Source organism: Impatiens glandulifera, chromosome 1 (assembly GCF_907164915.1).
Source record: "Impatiens glandulifera chromosome 1, dImpGla2.1, whole genome shotgun sequence".
Taxonomy (NCBI): Eukaryota; Viridiplantae; Streptophyta; class Magnoliopsida; order Ericales; family Balsaminaceae; genus Impatiens; species Impatiens glandulifera.
In genome coordinates this window covers 138,938,501-138,960,841 of record NC_061862.1, presented here as the reverse complement: position 1 = coordinate 138,960,841, position 22,341 = coordinate 138,938,501, and the positions used below count along the sequence as shown (strand labels likewise).

At 36.2% G+C, this 22,341-nt stretch overlaps 1 protein-coding gene across 1 annotated transcript in view; it reads left to right on the top strand.

Annotated features, from left to right (window-relative positions):
- The window catches only part of LOC124945160 (heat shock cognate 70 kDa protein-like), an 81,376-nt gene extending 60,298 nt beyond the window's left edge, over nt 1–21,078 (top strand). Inside the window, exons 5-6 of the mRNA XM_047485550.1 lie at nt 20,799–20,884; nt 20,974–21,078. Of these exons, the coding sequence (XP_047341506.1) occupies nt 20,799–20,884; nt 20,974–21,078 (191 nt within the window). The remainder of the gene's footprint in view (nt 1–20,798; nt 20,885–20,973) is intronic.
- The last annotated feature ends 1,263 nt before the right edge of the window (nt 21,079–22,341 follow it).

Sequence of the window (22,341 nt, the reverse complement as noted above, 5' to 3'; positions counted from 1 at the left end):
CAAAGCGTATTTGGAGGTCCCTCGAAGATATCTCATTAGCCACTTAACCGCTTCCCAGTGTGTCTTACCAGGATTTGAAAGGAAACGACTAACTACTCCAACTACCTGAGCTATATCTGGTCTTGTACCACTGGTGAAAAAAGGGTCAAAACCGAGAGTAAAAACTCTCGATTTTGACCCTATACCTTTCGGTATAGACACATTACCGAAGGTTTTGGTTACTCTCGCCATCCCTCGGTATTGACTCTCTCGTAAAAAACAATTGGGCATTTACCGAGAGATATCGTAGAGTTTTCGGTTTAGATACTCTAGAGTAAAATCGAAAGGTAATTGAAAAACTTTCGGTTTTCTCTTTGTGGAAAAACCGAGAGTTTTCTAATAACTCTTGGTTTTCTTCAAATGGAGAAAACCAAGGGTTATTAGAAAACTCTCGGTTTTCTTCAAATGGAGAAAACCAAGAGTTATTTGAAAACTCTCGGTTTTCTCCATTTGAAGAAAACCGAGAGTTATTAGAAAACTCTCGGGTTTCTCCATTTAAAAAAACGAGAGTAATATTGAAAACTCTCGGTTTTCTCCATTTGATGAAAACCGAGAGTTATTTGTAAAACCCTCATTTTTTCCACAATTGGAAAAACCGAAAGTTTTCATATAACTCTCGGTTTTCCTCTTTGGGTAAAAACCGAGGGTTTGTCATATAACTCTCGGTTTTCTGTTTGGAGAAACCTGAGAGTTTTCTAATAACTCTCGGTTTTTCCATTTGAAGAAAAACCGAGAGATTTCAATATCACTTTCGGTTTTTTCCCGTAATTTTTTTAAAAATTTCAGATTATTTTTCTCGCAACCAAAACCTTGCAACCAAAACCTGTTCAGCCAAACCAAACAATCAATGATAAAAGAAATGCCACATAAATTAAACGATCACATTAATTGATCATTAACATTACAAAATTCGAAACCAAACTAATAATCCGAAAAATCAGTTACAAATTCAAATTTACACAACTACTAATTAAAACATGTTTTGAATCGAAACAACTTTAGCTTATGGGGGGAGGAGGAGGTGGTTGTTGCCTCATATACAATTCGATTCTCTCCATTCTTGCGTTCATCTCTAACTTCTCCCTCTCCATTCTTGTCACAATTTCTTCCTTTTCCGCTTCCATTTCTTCCATTCTTCGCCTTCTTTCTTCATCCCTCTTCTCCAGTTCCTCCAGCTTGAGCTTCATTATTTGATTCTCTTCTAACAATCGCTCATTGTTTCGCTGTGAACTGTTTCCACTTCGACGATCCTCACGAAAGTGTGTGGGCCGGACGCCTGATCCCATTCCGAACACTACCCCGTGTTTTTGTTGTCCGAACACCCTCTCCGTCAATTCAAAATCCGATATTCCCGGTTCGTTACTAACAACCTCTTTCATCTCAACCTGCACAATTCAAATAAAATATCATTTCTATAATAAAAAACTAGGAATATTCAATTCACTTACAATTTTCTCTTGCACGTGTTCGTCCGGGACGGGTGTTGGGTTTTCTTTTGTCGGTTTGGGGGTATGGGTCCTCTTGAATACTTCAATTACAGACGGTGCCTGTACCATTTCAATCGCCTGTTGAAATAAATGATTTATATAATTAATAGGTATCTTTAGATTAAGTTATTACAAATAATGTACTTACCAACTCGTCTTCAATTTGTGCAAACGGTCTACTTCCCGTTCGATGCGGGAATTTCAACTTCTTCCTGTTCTTCATATTTATAGAAATGTTTCTCTGTATTTGAAATAAAAAATGAAGTTAGATTAATTAATATCAACTTTTATTTGAATTATGAAACCATACCTTAAATGTTTCTGTGAAGAAATGGTTGCGACACACAAACTCTCAATTATCTCGATCGTAGTTCGGTGGAGGATTAGCCAGTACCGCCGCCTCGTCTTCTTTGTGGACGCGGATATATGTCTTGTTCAAATCCGACCGCCATCTATCCCATATCTGATTGGCGTGTCCCAATCCGGTCTTTCGAAAAGACTCAATATCACCATTAGTAGCTTCGAACGGATCCTGAAAAAAATAACATCCAAATGTTAAAAATAATTATTTAATGACGTAATGTATAATCAAGTAATAAGTATTACCTTGATAGCAGTCCACAGTGAATCCAATTGGTCTACACTTAAAGCCTTCCACTTTAGAAGACGGTGTGAGACGGCTGCGGAGTCCCGGATAATCGACCCCACATGTCTAGACCACCGTGTTCTTCCCACGTCTGTACCGCCTGGCCTCCCATCTTTCTCCCTAAATGTAAGAGGAATCCTTGTCCCCGCTACCCACTTAGACATCGCAATATTCTTGTTCTTCCTCCGTCTCTTGCGGGCAGAAAATTCTTCAAAATTATCAAAATCATAATTAGATATGTCAATCAATTTAAACACTAACTAATTTGTAAACGAGTTACATGTCGATGATGGGTCGAGAGTGGAACCGTGCTCCCCCTCGCCATCGCCATCCTCCTCCTCGATAGGCTCCTCGAGACCCTCGTCTGCAGCCTCATCGCTATCCACCATATCAGCAAATGTGCTCTCTATAAACTCTTGGAGCTCACTAGCCTCAACATCCTCGTCTGTTGGGGGAGGCGCAGTAGCTATCGGCTCCACAGCAATGGGTGGTTGGTCTCTAGAAGAAGATCCTCGGAGTTTTAAGGACTCGGATTGGGCAAGTAGGTTCTGGTATGGCTTTAACAATTTGCTGGGTGTCTTCCTCATACTCTTCCAAGTTTCTTTACGACCTTCATACATTCTTAATGCATACCATTAATAAATGAGCGAATATTTGAAATGAAGTAGTAATAAGAACGAATATAAAGTAACCAATATAAATCTACCTAATTAATTAATCTAAACTATATGTTTGTAAACCGCGGTTTTATTTTTGTCACAATCTTCCAACCGGGTCGGGCTGACATATCAGGGGCGTAGAATACTTGTTTCGCTTGACTCGCCAATATATACGGGTCTTGACTTTGAGTTTTCAAAATTCGGTTTACATTTACACTTACGAAGCCATATTTATCCACTTTCACTCTTAGTTCCCCCGAGTGTGTATCAAACCACTTACACTTGAATAAAACAACTCGTTTGTGAGAATAGTATTGTACTTCGATTACATCCGTTAAAACTACGTAGTATGACATAGTTTTAGATCCATTGTACCCCTCAACAACCACCCCACTATTTTGAGTGGTCAAACTTTCGTCGTGTTTTTTTGTACAGAATTTGAATCCGTTTACTTTACACCAAACATACATAGACGAGTACATACTTGGACCTTCTCTTAAGATTTTGAGGTCTCTTGATATGTCGTTAATTTCTGCTAAATGGGCGACCTATATATGTATCCGAAATGAAGTTGTTAAAATTAATAAAAAGAGTTTGGATATATGGTTTATAATTTACTCACTCGATGCTTGAAATATGCGGCAAACATTTCTCCACTGGACTCGTTGTTATAATCTCTGCAAATAGATCGAATATTAAATAGCACACTCTTTAATGATAATTAGTAACAGCAACATCGAATCTTACATGTAAAAAGGTTCTGCTTCGGGACAATTTTTCAAAATGTAAGAATGAGCTGTCACTCGATCGATATAATCCAAGTTGTATACTTTTCCGTTAGATAGGTCTTCCAACGATGCAAATATTGAAATGCCCGAGATTTCCAGTTGTGCATTTTCTTGCTCTTGTTCTTCCATATACCTGGCACATAAACTAATACTCTCATTAATAAGATAGCTCTCGCTTATAGAGGCTTCGGGGTGGTTATTATTCCGCAAATATCTTTTCATTGTACCAATGTAATGTTCAAACGGATACATCCATCGATACTGAACAGGTCCTCCAAGCAAAGCCTCAAATGACAAGTGAACCGGGAGATGCATCATGATGTCAAAGATTGACGGCGGAAAAATCATTTCAAATTTGCAAAGTGTCAATGTAATATCCATGTACAATTGTTCGAGGTCCTCTTGAATCAACTCTTTGAAGCAAAACAACCGAAAGAAACGAGACAAATTTACTAACGCATCATACACATTCTCTGGAAGTAATATACGAGTTGCTAAAGGAATAAGATATTCCAATAAAATGTGACAATCATGACTCTTTAATCCCGAAATCTTTTTCTCTTCCCAATTTACACAACCGCCGATATTTGAGCAAAAGCCATCGGGCAACTTGAGATCTTTCAAGAAGTTACAAAGACGTTTTTTATTTTCGGATGTCAAAGTGAAAGACGCTTCTGGATAATGAACAACTCATTCATCATTTATAGGATGTAACCATGATTTTATGCCTAAGAGTTCTAAGTCTTTACGGGCTTTAGGACCATCCTTATTCTTCTCTTTCACATTCATTATTGTTCCCAACACGCTATCACAGATATTTTTCTCAATATGCATCACATCCAAATTATGTCTCAATAATAGTGATTTCCAATAAGGCAGACGGAAGAAAATGCTAAGTTTGTTCCAATTGTCTCCCCGCGTTTCATGATATATCTTGGTTCTCTTGCTCAGATCCGCACTAAGAATTATGTCTTCTAGGTCTCGTGCTTGCTCGTAACATTCTTTCCCCGTTAACAATCTAGGGGGATCTCTATAATCAGTTCGACCATCAAACGACTCTTTATCCCTTCTGTATTTGTGCTTCGGTGGAAGGAAACGTTTATGACCCAAGTAACATTGTTTGGAACCATGAACCAATCGAAGAGATACCGTGTCGATGTTACAACAAGGACAAGCGAATTTACCTTTCGTATTCTAGTCTGATAAATTCGCGTATGCGGGAAAGTCGTTAATTGTCCACAACAACGCCGCTCGCATGTTAAAGTATTGCGAAGTGTGTGCATCAAACGTTTTGACACCTGTTTTCCACAGTTCATGCAACTCTTCGATCAATGGCTGGAGAAATATGTCAATTGCATCTCCCGGACTCTTTGGACCCGGAATTAACATAGATAAAATGAAATTGCTAGAATCCATGCAAGTCGTGGGTGACACATTATAAGGAACGAGAATAACCGGCCAAACACTGTATAATTTTTTCTCATTTGCAAATGGCTGAAACCCATCGCTTGATAAACCCAGTCTTACGTTTTGAGATTCTGAAGCAAAATCTGTATAATTTTCATCAAACGTCTTCCAAGTTAAGGAATCAGCGGGATGTCTCAACGTATCACTATCAACTATTCCTTCTTTATGCCATCTCATCATTGGAGCCGTTTTTGAGGACATGTATAGTCTTTGCAGTCTTGGTATTAAAGGGAAATATCTCAACACCTTTTTTGGAATAAATTTCCTATTTTGCTTCTCCCGAACTGTCCCACTTGTTTGGTCGACTTTCCATCTTGAAAGACCGCAAACTCTGCAAGAATTTACATTTATGTCTTCCTTCCAAAATAGCATACAGTTGTTCTTATATGCGTCTATCTTGTCATATTTAAGCCCGATATCAGTAATGAATTTTTTACTTTCGTAGTATGAGTTTGGCAATTGAGCGTCAATCGGTAATATGTAGTCTTTAAGCAGACGCAGCAACATATCGAACGAAGAATTCGTCCATTGACATACATTTTTTATGTGAAGTAGTTTCAGTAGTGCCGATGATTTCGTTATTCGAGCACCTTCATACAATGGCCGTTTGCAATCATCAAGCAATTTATAAAATCTATGCGCATCTTCGACTGGTTTATCGTTGCTCGGGACGTCATTAACGTTGGGGAACATATCGTTTATAAATTCGTGCATATAACGTTCTTCATTGACCTCTTCATTAACTGTATTATTCATCTCCGGTCCCGCATCGTTGAATTCCGGCATGGCATCCTCCGACTGATCATCGTCGTCATCATCATCGAAGTCATCGACATCTTCATTAACCACTTGAGTAGTACGTCTCTTTTCTCCATGAAAATACCAATACTCATAATGAACATTTATTCCATAAATGATGAGGTGAGTCTTCACTTTGTCTATTTCCATAAACGGCGTGTTCAAGCATTTCACGCAGGGACATTTCACGGTTTGTCGGGATGTATTCCTAAGAGCATACTCGAGGAATTTGTCAACGCCTTCCTCGTAATCTGGATGATCTCGACGTAAGGTCATCCAGCTTTTATCGGGTACTTCCATATTTCTAATAAAATGGAAAACAACCCGCATTATTATTTACTTAAATTTGTCTAAATTAATTAGGCTTACATAATTGTAACCTAATCGCTACCTAATCTATCATTATTCAAACGAAATTCAACATAAATCTAACATTTTCTAACTAAATCTAACATTTTCTAACTAAAATTCAACCTAAACAAACTATAATAAAACCTAACATAAATCAAACTTAAATCTAACATACATATAATCTAACATTATTTCATTCATACACATTTCAAATCAATCAATTTTAATCCAACATAATTTTATTCAAACCTAATCTAACCTAAAATCAAATCTAATTCAAAACAAATCTAATTTAACATTATTTCATTCATACACATTTCAAACCTAATCTAACATAATCTAACATAAATCAAACCTAATCTAACATAAATCAAATCAATCATAAATCAAACTTAAATCTAACATGAAAATATAACATAAATCTAACATTAAACTAACCTAACCATATAATAAACCAACAATAACTAACCTTGCACAAAAAGAGCGACGAAGAAGAGCGACTGTAGGTAGATCGAACAATAATAAACCCTATTAATCAAACAATAAAGTATTAATCAAAAACCAAATCCAACAAAATCACCAAATATAAACGCATATACCTATTAATCAAACAATAATAAACCAAATCTAACATGAATCCAACAAAATCAAACATAAACATATACCAAATCAATCCAATAACATGAATCCAACAAAATCAAACATAAACATATACCAAATCAATCCAATAATATAATCAATCTAACAAAATCAAACTAAACTAACATTAATCCAATACATAATCTAAACTAATCTAACAATAATATAAACCTAATCTAACAATAATCCAACATAATCTATCCAAAAACAAAATCCAACAACCAATTTCAATCAAATCCAAAATCAATTCCAAAATCTAATCCAATAACCTAATCTCAAACTTATAACATAATCTAACAATAATATAAACTAATCTTACAATAATCCAACATAATCTATTCAGAAACAAAATCCAACAACCAATTTCAACAAAAATAATCCAACAACCAATTTCAACCAAATCCAAAATCAATTCCAAAATCTAATCCAATAACCTAATCTCAAACTTATAACCTAATCTAACAATAATATACACATAATCTAACAACAATTCAACATAATTGAAAATATCTAACAATAATCTAACAATAATCCAAAAAAATCTAACAATAATATTGAAAAAAAATAAAAAACTAACCTGCAGGGCGGCGGCGGCGACTAGCAGCAGGGCGGTTCTCCGTCTTCAATAGGCGGCGACGACTTTCTTCAGGAGGAGGCGGCGGCTTTCTTCAGGCGGAGGCGGCGTTCTCTTTCTTAATCGTCCGATGGATTTCTTCTTGAGCGGAGGAGGCGAATGGGAACGGGAAGATTCGGGGAGTAGGCGGCGTAGTCGTAGGGTTGGGCGGCGTCTTCGTCTGGTTGGGCGTCGTCGTCGGGGAGTAGGCGACTGAGAGAAGAGGAGAAGAGGGAAAGGAAATCGGGAAAGAAGAAAAGAAGAGGCGCGTTTTTTTATTTTATTAGGTCATTTCCGAAAGTTTTATATAAAACTTTCGGTTTTGATAAGGGTCATTTCCGAAAGTTTTATATAAAACTTTCAGTTTTGATAAGGGTCATTTCCGAAAGTTTTATATAAAACTTTCGGTTTTGATAAGGGTCATTTCCGAAAGTTTTATATAAAACTTTCGGTTTTGATAAAGGTCATTTCCGAAAGTTTTATATAAAACTTTCGGTTTTGGTGGTTATTTCTGAAAGTTATATGTTTAAATTTCGGTTTTATAATTTCACAAATAGTTAAATTATTTGGTTTCTCAATTTCTAATAACCATGAACAACATTAATTTAACACATTTGATATCCTTAAAACATTTGGCAATCCATATGATCAAACATTACACAAATACATAGGATAATCAAACATAAACATTCATATACACTTCTCTATATGTAATCAAACACAATCATAAACATTTTAACATTAAACACAATATTATTTTTTAAAATACAACACACAATTGATTATATTAGTTAGGAGTCTATATTGGAAAGAAAAAATAATTTAATTTAAAAAATTGTCAAGTGATAATTCCGAAAGTTATATAATTAACTTTCGGAAATATCTATCAAAACCGAAGGTTTTATATAAAACCCCCGGTCTTGAGAAATGTAAAACCCGAAAGTTTATATAAAACTTTCGGTTTTGATGGTTATTTCCGAAAGTTAATTATATAACTTTTGGAATTATCACTTGAAAAATTGTTAAATTCTTTGGTTTTTCACCTTCTAATGACCTTTAACAACATTAATTTAACATATTTGATATATTTAAAATATTGTACAATCCATATGATCAAACATTACACACATTCATAAGATAATCAAACATAAACATTCATATAGACTTCTCTATAATAATCAAACACAATCATAAAGATTTTAACATTAAACACAATATTAATTTTTAAAATACAACACACAATTGATTATATTAGTTAGAAGTTAAGATTAGTGGGTTAAAAACAAAATAATTTAACAAACTAGGAAGTGTTAAAACCGAAAGTTATACAATTAACTTTCGGTTTTTATGTGTATTTGCGAAGGTTTTAAATATACCTCTCGGTCTTGACCTTGATCAGAATGTTTTTGGAAATTGTTAAAATCGAAGGTTTTCAAATAAACATTCGGTTTTTACCCTTCCCCATACTTAGAAAAATTTAAGATTTTTTTAAACAGGGGTCAAAACCGAAGGTTTTCAAATAAACCTTCGGTTTTTACCCTTCCCCATACTTAGAATATTTTCAGAATTTTTTAAACATGGGTCAAAACCGAAGGTTTATTTGAAAACCTTCGGTTTTTACCCTTCCCCACACTTAGAAAAATTTAAGATTTTTTTAAACAGGGGTCAAAACCGAAGGTTTTCAAATAAACCTTCGGTTTTTACCCTTCCCCCATACTTAGAAAATTTTCAGATTTTTTTAAACATGGGTCAAAACCGAAGGTTTTCAAATAAACCTTGGGTTTTACCCTTCCCCACACTTAGAAAAATTTAAGATTTTTTTAAACAGGGGTCAAAACCGAAGGTTTTCAAATAAACCTTCGGTTTTACCCTTCCCCACACTTAGAAAAATTTAAGATTTTTTTAAATAGGGGTCAAAACCGAAGGTTTTCAAATAAACCTTCGGTTTTTACCCTTCCCCATACTTAGAAAATTATAAGAATTTTTTAAATAGGGGTCAAAACCGAAGGTTTTCAAATAAACCTTCGGTTTTTACCCTTCCCCCATACTTAGAAAATTTTCAGATTTTTTTAAACAGGGGTCAAAACCGAAGGTTTTCAAATAAACCTTCGGTTTTGACCCTTAGAAATTTTTTAGATTTTTTAAACGAAGGTCAAAACCGAAGGTTTTCAAATAAACCTTCGATTTTGGCCATGCTGGTTTTTTTAAAAACTAAGGTGAAAAGTAAACAATAATAAAATAATTCATTAACAACCTATTAAACCAAACCAAACCAAACATAATAATAATAATTCATGAATATTAAAACAAAACACATAAAAATATTGTCATCGTTCGTACGGGAAAACTAATAAACACATAATAAATCTAGAAATTATTAGATGGGGTGGGAGGAGGGGTGGTTGATTCAGTCGACTCCTCAACAATACAAGTTCCTGTTCGAGATTCTTTAATCTCTTGGCCATTTCAGCCCTGTCCGCTTTAATTTCACTGAGCAAACGGCCTCTTTCCGCATCCCTTAATCGGATTTGTTCCATTTCCAGCGTCATCTGTCTTACCTCTTCCTCGCGTGCCGCAATTTCTGATTGTGCTATCAGATTCTGGTAACACAGATGCAGTTTCTCCGGTGTACGCCGAAGTCTCTTCCATGAATCACCCATATTCTAAATGCATTTCAGATGTATGTATATATATATATTAATCAAACAAAATAACGTAAACTAGCATAAATCTAGATAATATATCTATATATAAACTTAAGAAATCTAAATCTCATAATAAACAAAACAAAAAAAAAACAAATGAAGCAAACCTGAACGAGAGAAGAGAAGAACCGGCGTGAAGGAGGCAGGCGGCTGCGGCGCGGGAAAGAGAGAAAGGAGAGATGAGTAGAATGAAAGAGAGAAGGGTTAGGGTTTGTATTTATAGAGGTTGATGCCGAAGGTTTTTATATAACTTTCGGTTTTGATATTAGTCAAAACCGAAGGTTTATTAAAGACCCTTCGGAAATAACCATTAACAAATTTAGAATTTTTTTTAATTGAGAAAAACCGAAGGTTATTTGTAAAACTTTCGGAAACGAGAATTTCAAAAAAGGTAAAACCGAAGGTTTTTTGAATAAACTTCGCAATTAAAAAACCCCAGGATTTCAAAACCGAAGGTTTTTGTAAAAACCTTCGCAATTAACCCACATCCAACACTTAGAATTTTTTTTGGTTTTTTGGGAAGGTAAAAACCGAAAGTTCTTTGTAGAACTTTCGGTAATAATTAATAAACCCGAAGGTTTTACACCCCCCTCGGAATCTATTTTTAATACCGAAGGATTTGTTCCTCTCGGGAGTATTTAGGAGAGTTTTACAAAACCTTCGAGAAAAACCGTCGGTAAAGGTCCTTTTTTTATTAGTGTACAGATCATTGCATACATCAGACTGCCTATTTCTGAAGCATATGGAACACTGCACATTTCTTGTCTTTCCTCTTCATCCTTGGGAGACATTGTCTTGTTTATTTTCAAGTATGTAGCCAATGAACAAGCAACTGCCTTTGCCTTGTCCATATAGAATCGTTTTAGAATCTTCTCAATATATCTCTCTTGAGACAGCCATAGTTTTTTCTTCACCCGATCACGAATGACCTGCATTCCAAGAATTTGTCTTGCTTAACACAAGTCTTTCATCTCAAAAGACTTAGCCAAATCATTTTTCAACTTGGCAATTTTGAGATTGTCTCTCCCAACAATCAGCATGTCATCAACATATAGGAGAAGTATAATAAAATTATTAGAAGCAAACTTTTGTACAAAGACACAGTGATCTGTAGACGTCTTCATGTACCCATGGATGATCATGAACGACTCAAACTTAAGATACCAATGCCTTAGTGCTTGCTTCAAACCGTACAGACTTTTGACAAGTTTGCACACCTTGTTTTCCTCAACTTTCTTATTGTAACCTTCAGGTTGCTCCATATAAACATCTTCATCCAAATCATCATGGAGAAATGCAGTCTTGACATCAATTTGTTCAACCTCAAGATCCATACAAGTAGTTAGACCTAACACCACCCGGATAGAAGTCATTTTCACTACCGGTGAGAAAATCTCATCATAATCGATTTCATGCCTCTGGCTGGCCAAAACCTTTGACAACCAGCCTAGCCTTATATCTTGTCTTGCTATCATCACCTTATTGCTTGATCTTGTACACCCATTTATTTTGTAATACTTTTCTGTTCTCTGGTCTTTCAACTAGATCATATGTGCCATTTTTCAGCAATGACTTCATCTCTTTATCCATGGAAGCTAACCATTCTTTCTTATGAGAATCCTCAAGAGCCTCCTTATAGCATATATGCTCCCCACAATTAGTTAGAAGGACATACTCTGTAGTAGGGTACTTAAAACTTGATCTTTTCTCCCTAGTAGACCTCCTAAGTACCTCTATTTGTTAATTCTGTTGATTTCCATCTTCTTGTTGAACTTCAAAATCAGCCTCAACATTATCACCAAGATCAGTTTCAGTATCAGTATTATTTCCATGGCCTACAGCTTGTCCCCGAGAAACATCATCATCATTATCTGAGTCTGAAGCTCATGTGGCCTTGTCTCCTCAACATCATGAGACAACTCAAGACTAGAAAGGTCACGTATGTATGCATCAAGCTTTTCACCATCTTCAAAATTCTCAATAGTCTGATCTTCAAGAAATACCACATCTCGGCTTCTCAAAACCTTCTTATCAACTGGTTCATAACACCTGTATCCCCACTTTTCATCACCATACCCCCAAAATATGCATTGTCTAGTTTTTGTATCTAGCTTAGACCTCTCATCTTTTGAAACATGCACAAAAGCTCTGCAACCAAAAACACGTAAATAGTCATAATTAACATCTTTACCTGACCAAACGCTTTCTACACACTTATTATTCAATGGCTTGGAGGGAGAACGATTAATCACATACACTGCAGTACTCATGGCTTCAGCCCAGAAATGTTTAGCCAACTTGGCATGTGAGAGCATACTCCTCATCCATTCCAACATTGTTCTGTTCATCCTCTTTGCCACACCATTTTGTTGTGGAGTCTTGGGCACAGTCTGTTCATGTCGAATAACCTGTTCTTTGCAATAATCATCAAATGAGCCTATGTACTCTCCCCCATTATCTGACTGCATCCTCATCAGTTTTCTTCCTGTCTCTCTTTTAACCAGCTTGTGAAAGACCTCAAACCTTGCTGCAACCTCATCCTTGGATTTTATAGCATAGGCCCAAACCTTCCTAGGTGCATCGTCTATGAAGGTTACAAAATAGGAAGCACCGCCTATGGATTTAATCTTCATAGGACCACAAACATCTGTATGGACCAATTCAAGGACATTCCTTTTCAGTTCAACTTTTGACTTACTGAAGGAGACTCTATTCTTCTTACCCTTCAAGCAATTCTCACAATTTTCAAGATGAGCATCCTTGAGATTCAGCAACTCATTCCTCTTGATCAAAACATTCAGCCCCTTTTCACTAATGTGACCTAGTCTCTTGTGCCACAACTCAAAGGATGACTCCATCTAAACAGAATATGCTGCATCATAGACAATTTTCAAATTTGTATTGTATAAGGAACAACATTTCTTACCTCTTGCAACAACCAATGAACCCTTGCTTAGCTTCCATGCTCCACCACTGAAAACATTATGGTAGCCTCCAACATCGAGCTTACCTGCTGAAATCAAATTCATTCTCAAATCAGGAACATGTCTTACATCTCTAAATGTCAGGAAACAACCCATGTTTGTATCGATTCTAACATCACCAAGACCAACTATCTTGGATACACCACTATTACCCATGCGAACTGTTAGGATCTAGGTCGCGGCGGGAGGACCGAGGTCTGGCCGGTTAGCGCGTTTCACTCAAAGGGTGGTGATTAATCCGGTTAGAGATTAATATCGGGGTTTCAATACTACACAAACTGTCACAAACCCTTGAACCAGGTTCAAGCGCGGAAGTGGTTTGTTTCAGGTTGAAGCAGCACACTCACGAGATAGGCAGAACCAGTTTTGAATAGGACAGGTTTGGAGATTGCTGGGTCGGTTTTGGAATTTAGTAATTCGGTTTAGGTGATGTTGAATCGGTTGGAGCGGTATTAGTAGGTTAGTGCAGATCGGTTAGAAAATAAAGTATGCGGAAAACAAATAACAAGACATGTTTTTTATGGATGTTCGGAGATAAAGCTCCTACGTCACCCCTTCCTCTCGAAACCGCGAGAAGGATATTCACTAAGGAATACAAACACAATCCGATCGAGACTTATTTCCTGCTCGATAACACCCGTACAATTTTAACCGAAATTGTAGAATTACACTTCAACTTAGCGCTTAAGCTTTCTAGAGATAGAACACAATCTTATCACTCAGGCTGTAGAATGTTCAGAACTTGATACCCTCTTAAAATCCCTTGTGTCACTTGTAAATTAATTGTCCACTGTATCCCTTGTAAATTAATTGTGTACATTTACTCCTCTTCAGCTCCTTCTTTTATAGGTGAAATGTGCCAACGGTCACATTTCATTTCCTTGAATCTGATTGGTTGAGCAAAGGTTCAGTGATTCAGACCTGGCGGTCTAGTCTTCAGACCTGGCGGTCTAGTCTTCTAGTGTGTAGGTCAAACCGGCTAGGTTTGTCTTTTACTCAATGTGGTAACTGTTGGTTAGACAGTTGTCTGTAATTGGAAGATTGCCTTTCTGATTTATCCTGAAGTGGAAAGATCTTGTAGGACGGTCTTTTGCAGCCTGCAGACTTTCCTCAAACTTGTATGAATATGGCAATATTCAGTCTGTTCCTTTGGTATCATTCTCAATAGATGCCCGAAGTGTCTTTTTATGTTGGTCGGTTATGTGTGTTAACCGGATGACTTCCGGTTATTCCTTGGCTTCTAAATGACCGTCTGTCTAGTGTTTCCGGCCTTCATTTTTGACCGATCTTGTCTTTCTTGTGCGGTCATATTTCTGGTGGGTTTAGATACTTGACCAGTTGAGTTTCTTAACCGGTCTATTAATTTGACCGGTTCGGTCCTTTGCCTGTTCCTGCACAAGAGTTTTGTTTTTGTTAAGTTTTATTTAACCGATCTAATTTTATCTAACACAAACCTCACCATAATCACCAGCTTTGTAGGACTGGAAGTAACCTTTGTGTGGACTAATATAGAATGAGGCACCTGTGTCAACAATCCATGTTGTTTTATTTGAAGATGTGCTAAGACATGAGTCTTGACAGATAGAAGCATATGTCAGTTCACCATCTGAAGCATAAGCATATGTATATGCACTCTATTCTTTCTTTTCTCTAGGCTTCACTGTACCCTTCGCTTTATCATTTTTAAATTTTCAGCACTCGTTTTTCCAGTGACCCATTTTGCCACAGTAATGCCAAGTACCATCCTTCTTTGGAGCTCTAGATTTGCTTCTAGACTTTCTCCTGCTCGAACCACTTCTATTATCGTTTGATCTTTCTCTATCAGCCACCAACATATCAGACTTAGAGGGTTTATCCCCCTTTCGATTCTCCTCATCAAGTAAGGAACTGGTGACAAATGTCATGTTGACTTTACCATTTGGTGCTGAGTTGGTGAGAGTGATAATAAGTGTCTCCCAACTTGCAGGCAAAGATCCAAGGACTAAAAGTGATTGCACATCATCATCAAAGTTTATCTTCATACTACTCAACTGATTCAAAATATTTTGAAATTCATTCAAGTGCTCAGCAATTGATTTATTATCAATGTACTTCAGATTCACCAGCCTTCGTACCAGTGCTGCTTTATTCCCTGCTGACCTCCCAGCATAGAGAGCTTCAAGTTTGCTCCACACACCATACGCCGTAATCTCATTCTCAACATGGTGCACAATATTTATACCAACCTAGCAACGAATAAAGCTGCAGGCCTTTCTATATATTTTTTTCCAATCAGCCTCTTTTGTAGTCTCAGGTCTAACACCCTCATTTTCAATTGCTTCATTCAAATCATCTGAAACTAACAGATCACTAATCATCAGTTTCCATTGCTTGTAGTTTGTACCATTCAGACTCACCATATCAAGTCTAGATTTCCCCATTATTACTGCCTTAACAACTGACAAAAATCCAAGCAAAGAAACCAGTTGATCTTTTTTATGAATTTCTCCAAACAACCAGCAGAGCACTCTGCTCCAATGTTAAAATAGATAACCAATCAATACTGCTCTGATACCACTGTTGGGTTTTGCAACAACAAAACTATGGATCTTCTTAGAAATTAAACCTGCAACAAATCAGTTTCTAAATCGTCTATGACGAACAACAGATTTACTAAGAACTAAAATAACACAGAGGAATAAACGACAACACAATATACGTGGTTCGGTCAAAATCGACTTACGTCCACAGGAGTGATAAATTTCACTAAATCAAACAAATGTCAATAGTATAAACTTACATGCCTTTCTCTCAAATGAAAGAAGTTATTACACTAGGAATAATTGGACTACTCCACAATCAAAAGCTCCCCCAATCTTTCTCTCTGGATCAGCCAAAGAACAAGAAGAAGAAGGAAACCAGAAAACCCTAGATCTGTAATTTACTCTCTATCAACTTTACTGTATGTTATGAGAAAAATACCAAAAAAAAGTATTTATACTCTAACCTGTTTTCATAACAGAAAACCCTGACCCGTTTACCCGGAATTTAAAACCTGCCCGCAATGGGAAGGAACACCTCAACAGATCCGGGTCTTCTACAAGTCCTTAAACGAGCCAGAAAAGGTCGATTCAGAGCGGAGTTCGGGATACCTCCTAACAAACTAGACAAAGGTTTCGTAGAAAAAAGTCTCGAACAAAAACCAATTCTATAAGTGGATTTTAGTCAATATCAATTAAACTTATAATTCTTCCTTCAATTAACGGACTCTTTAGGCCGGGAACCAGACTAATCCCTTGAGACTGGCTTTCTCAGTTCAATTGTCATATATTTTTCTCCTTAATATCAAGCTCCTGAGGAGTCTTTCTTTCTTTCGAGTAGTTAAAGAGACTGAACCATTGCTTGATACTGAACATTTATTCCAAGATTAGCTAAAATCCCTACCCTAAAGGTAATAAAATAAGGTGGGTATAGATAGGTCCTAACGTACCTTAAAATAACTAAGTGCCAGACAAAAATAAATAAAGCCCAAAATAAATAACTATAAATGGGTGAATAAATAAATATAATAAATGATAAAGAAAAAAAATGTATTGACATCGTATTTGATTTCTTGCATGAAAATGAAAAAATAAAACCAAAAGGACAAAAGGATAAGATTGTTCGATTAGAGGTTATCAACTCCGCTTTTCTGAATATGACGAAAGTCTTAGGTCATTTGAATCGAAGTCCACTATTGTTGTCCCTTAAAATTTAAAGTTTTTCATCTTTTCTTGGATTTTTATGAGGATCTAGAACGTGTTCTGATCAAGCCAATAGTTGTCCACATGTCTTAGGAACATTTATCAATCGATTATAAGCTTCATTTCATAACATAAGTTATTTATTCAACTATCTTCTCTTCATATTTGAGCTTCTACAATTATAATTCATGTACAATTGTTTAATTTGAGTGTGCAATTTCATTCCAAATGTGATTTGGAAGATAACAATCAAGTTAGTTTTCTCTAATTCATTCCAAATCACATTTGCTCAAATTCAAATTAAAATCTAAAAACGTTGGATCATCATCGGGCTCAGGATCGAGGGTGATGATTCGGAATCATCTCTTATGTGTTTCAGAATAATTTAAGCTTAGATTTAGGAATCCGCAATTAACTTTTGATGTAGTTTCAAGAAATAAGAAAATTTTAACAAAAAATTTTTTTTCTTAAAAATAGAGGTATGACCTTGTTGAATGATGGGTTTTGAGTGATTGGTTCATGTTCTAAATGATATAAGAAAGATATTGACCGTTTTAGAATTGAATTTAGAGCATTGATTTCTTTATTTGAAAATTTCGGCCAAAATCTTTGTTTTTGGCCATGCTCCGGTGATGGCCATCCTTGTTGAATGACAAACCCTAGCTTAATTAGTGTGAACATGTTATATATCTCTTGAAGAGTCTTCCTATGTATTCGGTTCTTGAAAAGAACATGTTATATATTATATATATCTCTTAACCATTTCCCATATTATATATTATATATATCTCTTAACCATTTCCTTACCATCTCTCACTAAGGGTATATTTCAATTTTATTTATATATCTTCCACTTATTATTGGGCCATTGGATCCAGCCCAATCAGGCATTCAATTAAACAAGCAAAACCTAAGAATGCGACTCATTCTATCACTTTTAGAGAGAACATTCTGCAAAGAAGAAGAAGAAACAGAGAAGGAGAAATAGAGGAAGAAGAGAAGGAGTCAGTAGATCTCTTACATTTTCACCTTTAGGTTCCAACTTCTTGTTGTCTTATATCTAAACTAGATTGAGTCTGAATGAAATTGATTTTCTCTGTATGTAAACCTCAACTTTGGGTTTAAAGTTGAGAAGAACATTTGTATTTGTTTCTTGTTTATAGTGAAATTTGCTGGTTGTAGGGATGGCAATGGGGCAGTTCAGGGCGGGGAATGCAATTACAATCCCTGTCCCATTTTAATTTCGGGGATTTTTTTAATACAATCCCCGCCCTGTTCGGTATTTTTCGGTTTCGGGAAATCCCGCGGGGGACTATTAATAATTTTTATTTTTAAAAAATAAATAAATATTATACAATAAAATTATATAAACGTTTTTAATATAATATATATTGTAATATATTAAAATTTTATATTATTATAAAGAAATAATTTTAATACTTTTATAAAATATAGTAAATAAATAAATATATTGGTGATTTAATATATTTAATTATGTTTATGGTATTCGGAGCAAAATCGGGGTGAAATCGGGGCGGGTCGGGGCGGGGGACACAAATACCATCCTCGCCCCATCCTTGTTCGGTTTCGGGGAAAAACCGTCCCAAACGGGGCAATTCAGTTCGGTTTTCGTGGGGCGGTTTCAAAATGCCATCCTTAGCTAGTTGGCCCCGTGGTATTTTACCCTCTAGGTTGAGAGAGTTTTCTACGTAAATCTGTTGTTGTTTTGTTTGTTGTGTGTTTGATCTTCTATTTTAGACTTGGATAACCTATGCATTTACCCATCTCACATTTCTAGATTACAGTATAAAAGTAATCTTCGTTTTCAAATTTCCCAACAAGTGGTATATAGCTGTTAGGTTTTATTTTTTGAAGATTGCTTTTATAGATTGAGATGGAAGGAAATAGCACAATGAACAGGTTAACAAATAATAACTAGCAGATTTGGAAATCCAAGATGGAGAATATTCTTTACTGTAAAGACTTGTATGAACCGGTTGAAAGAGATAGTGCGAAGCCAAAAGATATGTCTGACAGTGATTGGACAAAATTGAACCGGAAAGCAGTCGTCACAATCAGACAATGACTTGATGATAGTGTGTACCACCATGTAGCAAGTGAGAAGAGTGCACGTGAGTTGTGGAAGAAGCTGAAGTCATTATATGAGTAAAAACAGTAGGTAACAAAACGTTTCTGATTCGAAAGTTAGTAAATCTGAAATTCAGAAAGGTGCAAGTGTTGCTGAACATTTAAATGAGTTCTAGAGTTTGATTAATCATTTGTCAGTGATGGAGAGGACCTTAGAATATGAGCTACAAGCCTTATTGCTCTTGGAATCATTGCCCGACAGTTGGGAGACATTGGTTGTGACAGTCAGTAATGCAGCTCCGAATGGTGTTCTTACTATGAGTATAGTTACTAGTAGTTTGTTCAATGAGGAAACAAGAAGGAAGTCAACTAATACAAATAGTGCACTGACCCTTGTCATAGAAAACATGGGAAGAGCTGAATACCGACAACAATCAAGAGGCCATAGCAAATCCAGAGGCATATCAAAATCTAAGGGAAGACAATGTTATCACTGTGATAAAGAAGATCAAATGAAAAAAAATTGTAGAGCCTGAAAAAGACTACAGAATGAAGACAAAAATCAGAAGAAAGATGATGAGATCAGAAATACCACAGCCAAAGTAACTGCATATGATGTAGTGATTCTTTCTTGTGAAAAAGAACAATATCTACATGTAGAAAGTCACCAAGGAGTTGAGTGGATAGTTGATACAGGTGCTTGCTATCATGCTATACCAAATAGAGAGTTCTTCATGACTTACAAGGCTGGAGATCTTGGTACAGTGAAGATGGGTAATACTAGTCACTCGAGCATTATGGGTATTGGTGATATTTGATTGCAGACAGAGTTGGGACATCAGTTAACACTGAAAGATGTGCGATATATTCCTGATTTGCGTCTAAACTTGATATCATGTGATGCATTACCTTGGTAGTGGAGAATGGAAGCTCAGCAAATGATCAATGATTGTAGTAAAAGGGAAATCGTGGAACTCCTTATACAGAATCCATGTGAAGATACTCAAGAATGGGGTTAATGCAGTACAAGCTGAAAGCTCTTTAAATCTGTGGCATCAACGTCTCGGCCACATGAGTGAGAAAGGGTTACGAATTCTGGTGAGGAAGTTTCACATCCCCTCAACCAAAGATGAGGTTTTGGATCTATGCGACTATTGCCCTTTTGGTAAGCAACACGGAGTCTCTTTTAGTCAAACATCAGAAAGGAATTAGAATGTGTTGGACTTGGTTTATTCTGATGTGTGTGGTCCTTTTGAGGAGGAGTCATTGGGTGACAATCGATACTTTCTAACATTTATTTCATGAGAAAATAAATTTAATTACTTTCAAGAGTACTTCCAACGAAAGACCAGGTATTTAATTACTTTCAAGAGTTCCATGTCATGGTAGAAAGAGAGATAGACAATAAACTGAAATGTATTCGCTCTGATAACGAGGGAGAGTATACCTCCAAGGAGTTTAAAGCATATTGTGTAATATATGGAAATCGACCTGAGAAAATAGTGCATGGAACTCCACAATACAATGGTGTGGCTGAGAGAATGAATTGCACCATTGTAGAAAAGGTGAGATGCATGCTGAAGATGGTAAGGTTGCCAAAACAGTTTTGACAGAAGTAGTTCGCACAACTTGTTATCTCATAAACAGGTCACCCTCTGTTCCTTTGAAGTTTGAAATACCAGAAAGAGTATGGTCTAAGAAGAATATTTCATACTCGCATCTAAGAGTGTTTAGATGCAAAACATATGTGCATATTTCAAAGGAGCAAAGATCCAAGTTGGATGATAAAACAATTTCATGCATTTTCCTTAGATATGAAAATGAGGAATTTGGATACAGATTATGGGACCCAGAAAAGAAAAGAATTGTTAGATGCAGAGATGTTGTGTTCTTCGAGGGTTAGAATTGGATAAATTTAGAAATCAACGAGAAGTCAAAGAGAGTTGATGAGTCCATAAAACTCATACAAATTCCTTCACATGTACAGTCAACAGTAACCGATGAAGATGAACGTAATGAAGAAGCCACTGAGGAAATATCTGACATGAATGGTAGTAATGATGATGAGACTGTTTATGATGTTTCTGAGTAGGGGGAGCAACATCATTAAGAGAAGCCAGAAGAGCCCCCATTAAGAAGGTCTGAAAGAGAGTACCAACCTTCTAAAAGGTAACCTTCTTCAGAGTATATTCTATTGACAGAAGAAGGAGAGCCAAAATGTTTTCAGGAGGCACAAGTTCATAAAGACAAAGCTAAGTGGCAGAATGCAATGAAAGATGAGATGAAGTCATTGCAAGAAATGGGCACATATGAGCTGGTGGAACTTCCTAAGGGCCGAAAGGCATTGAGAAACAAATGGATGTTCAAGCTAAAGAGAGATGAAATCGGAGAAATTATGAAGTACAAATCTCGACTTGTTGTAAAGGGTTTTTGACAGAAACAGGGCATCGACTTTGAGGAGATTTTCTCACTAGTGGTAAAGATGACTTCCATTCGTACAGTGTTTGGTCTAGTAGCTAACTTAGACCTTGAGCTTGAGCAACTTGATGTAAAAACTACATTTCTTCATGGTAACTTGGAAGAAGAGATCTACATGATACAACTAGAGGTATTTGAAGTGAAAGAAAAGGAGAACATGATTTGCAAATTGAAGAATATTCTATACGGTTTAAAACAAGCTCCGAGACAGTGGTACAAGAAATTTGACTCTTTTATGATGAGTCATGGGTACCAGAGAACCAATGCAGATTCGTGTGTTTACTTCAAAAGATTTTCTAATGGAAAGTTTCTAATCCTTTTACTTTATGTTGATGATATGTTGATTGTAGGACATGATACTCAGATAATAGCCATGTTGAAGAAGAAGATGTCTAAGACATTTGACATGAAGGACATGGGCCAAGCACGTCAGATATTGGGAATGGAGATTACTCGTGACAGAAAGGCTAAAAGACTTTGGTTGTCACAAGAGAAGTACATTGAAAGGGTGCTTGAAAGGTTCAACATGCAAGGAGCAAAGGAAGTAAGTTGTCCACTTTCTAGCCATTTTAAATTTAGCAAGAAGATGTGTCCATCAACAGAGAATGAAAATGATGAAATATCAAGTGTTCCATACTCTTCAGCTGTAGGGAGTTTGATGTATGCAATGGTTTGAACTAGGCCAAATATAGCGCATGCATTCAGTGTGGTAAGTAGGTTCCTCTCTAATTCAGGAAAACAACATTGGGAAGTAGTGAAGTGGATTCTTAGATATCTAAGAGGCACTTCCAATTTGTGTTTGAATTTTGAAAATGGTAAAGTTGTGTTAGAAGGTTACACAAATGCTGATATGGCTGGAGATCTAGATCACAGAAAA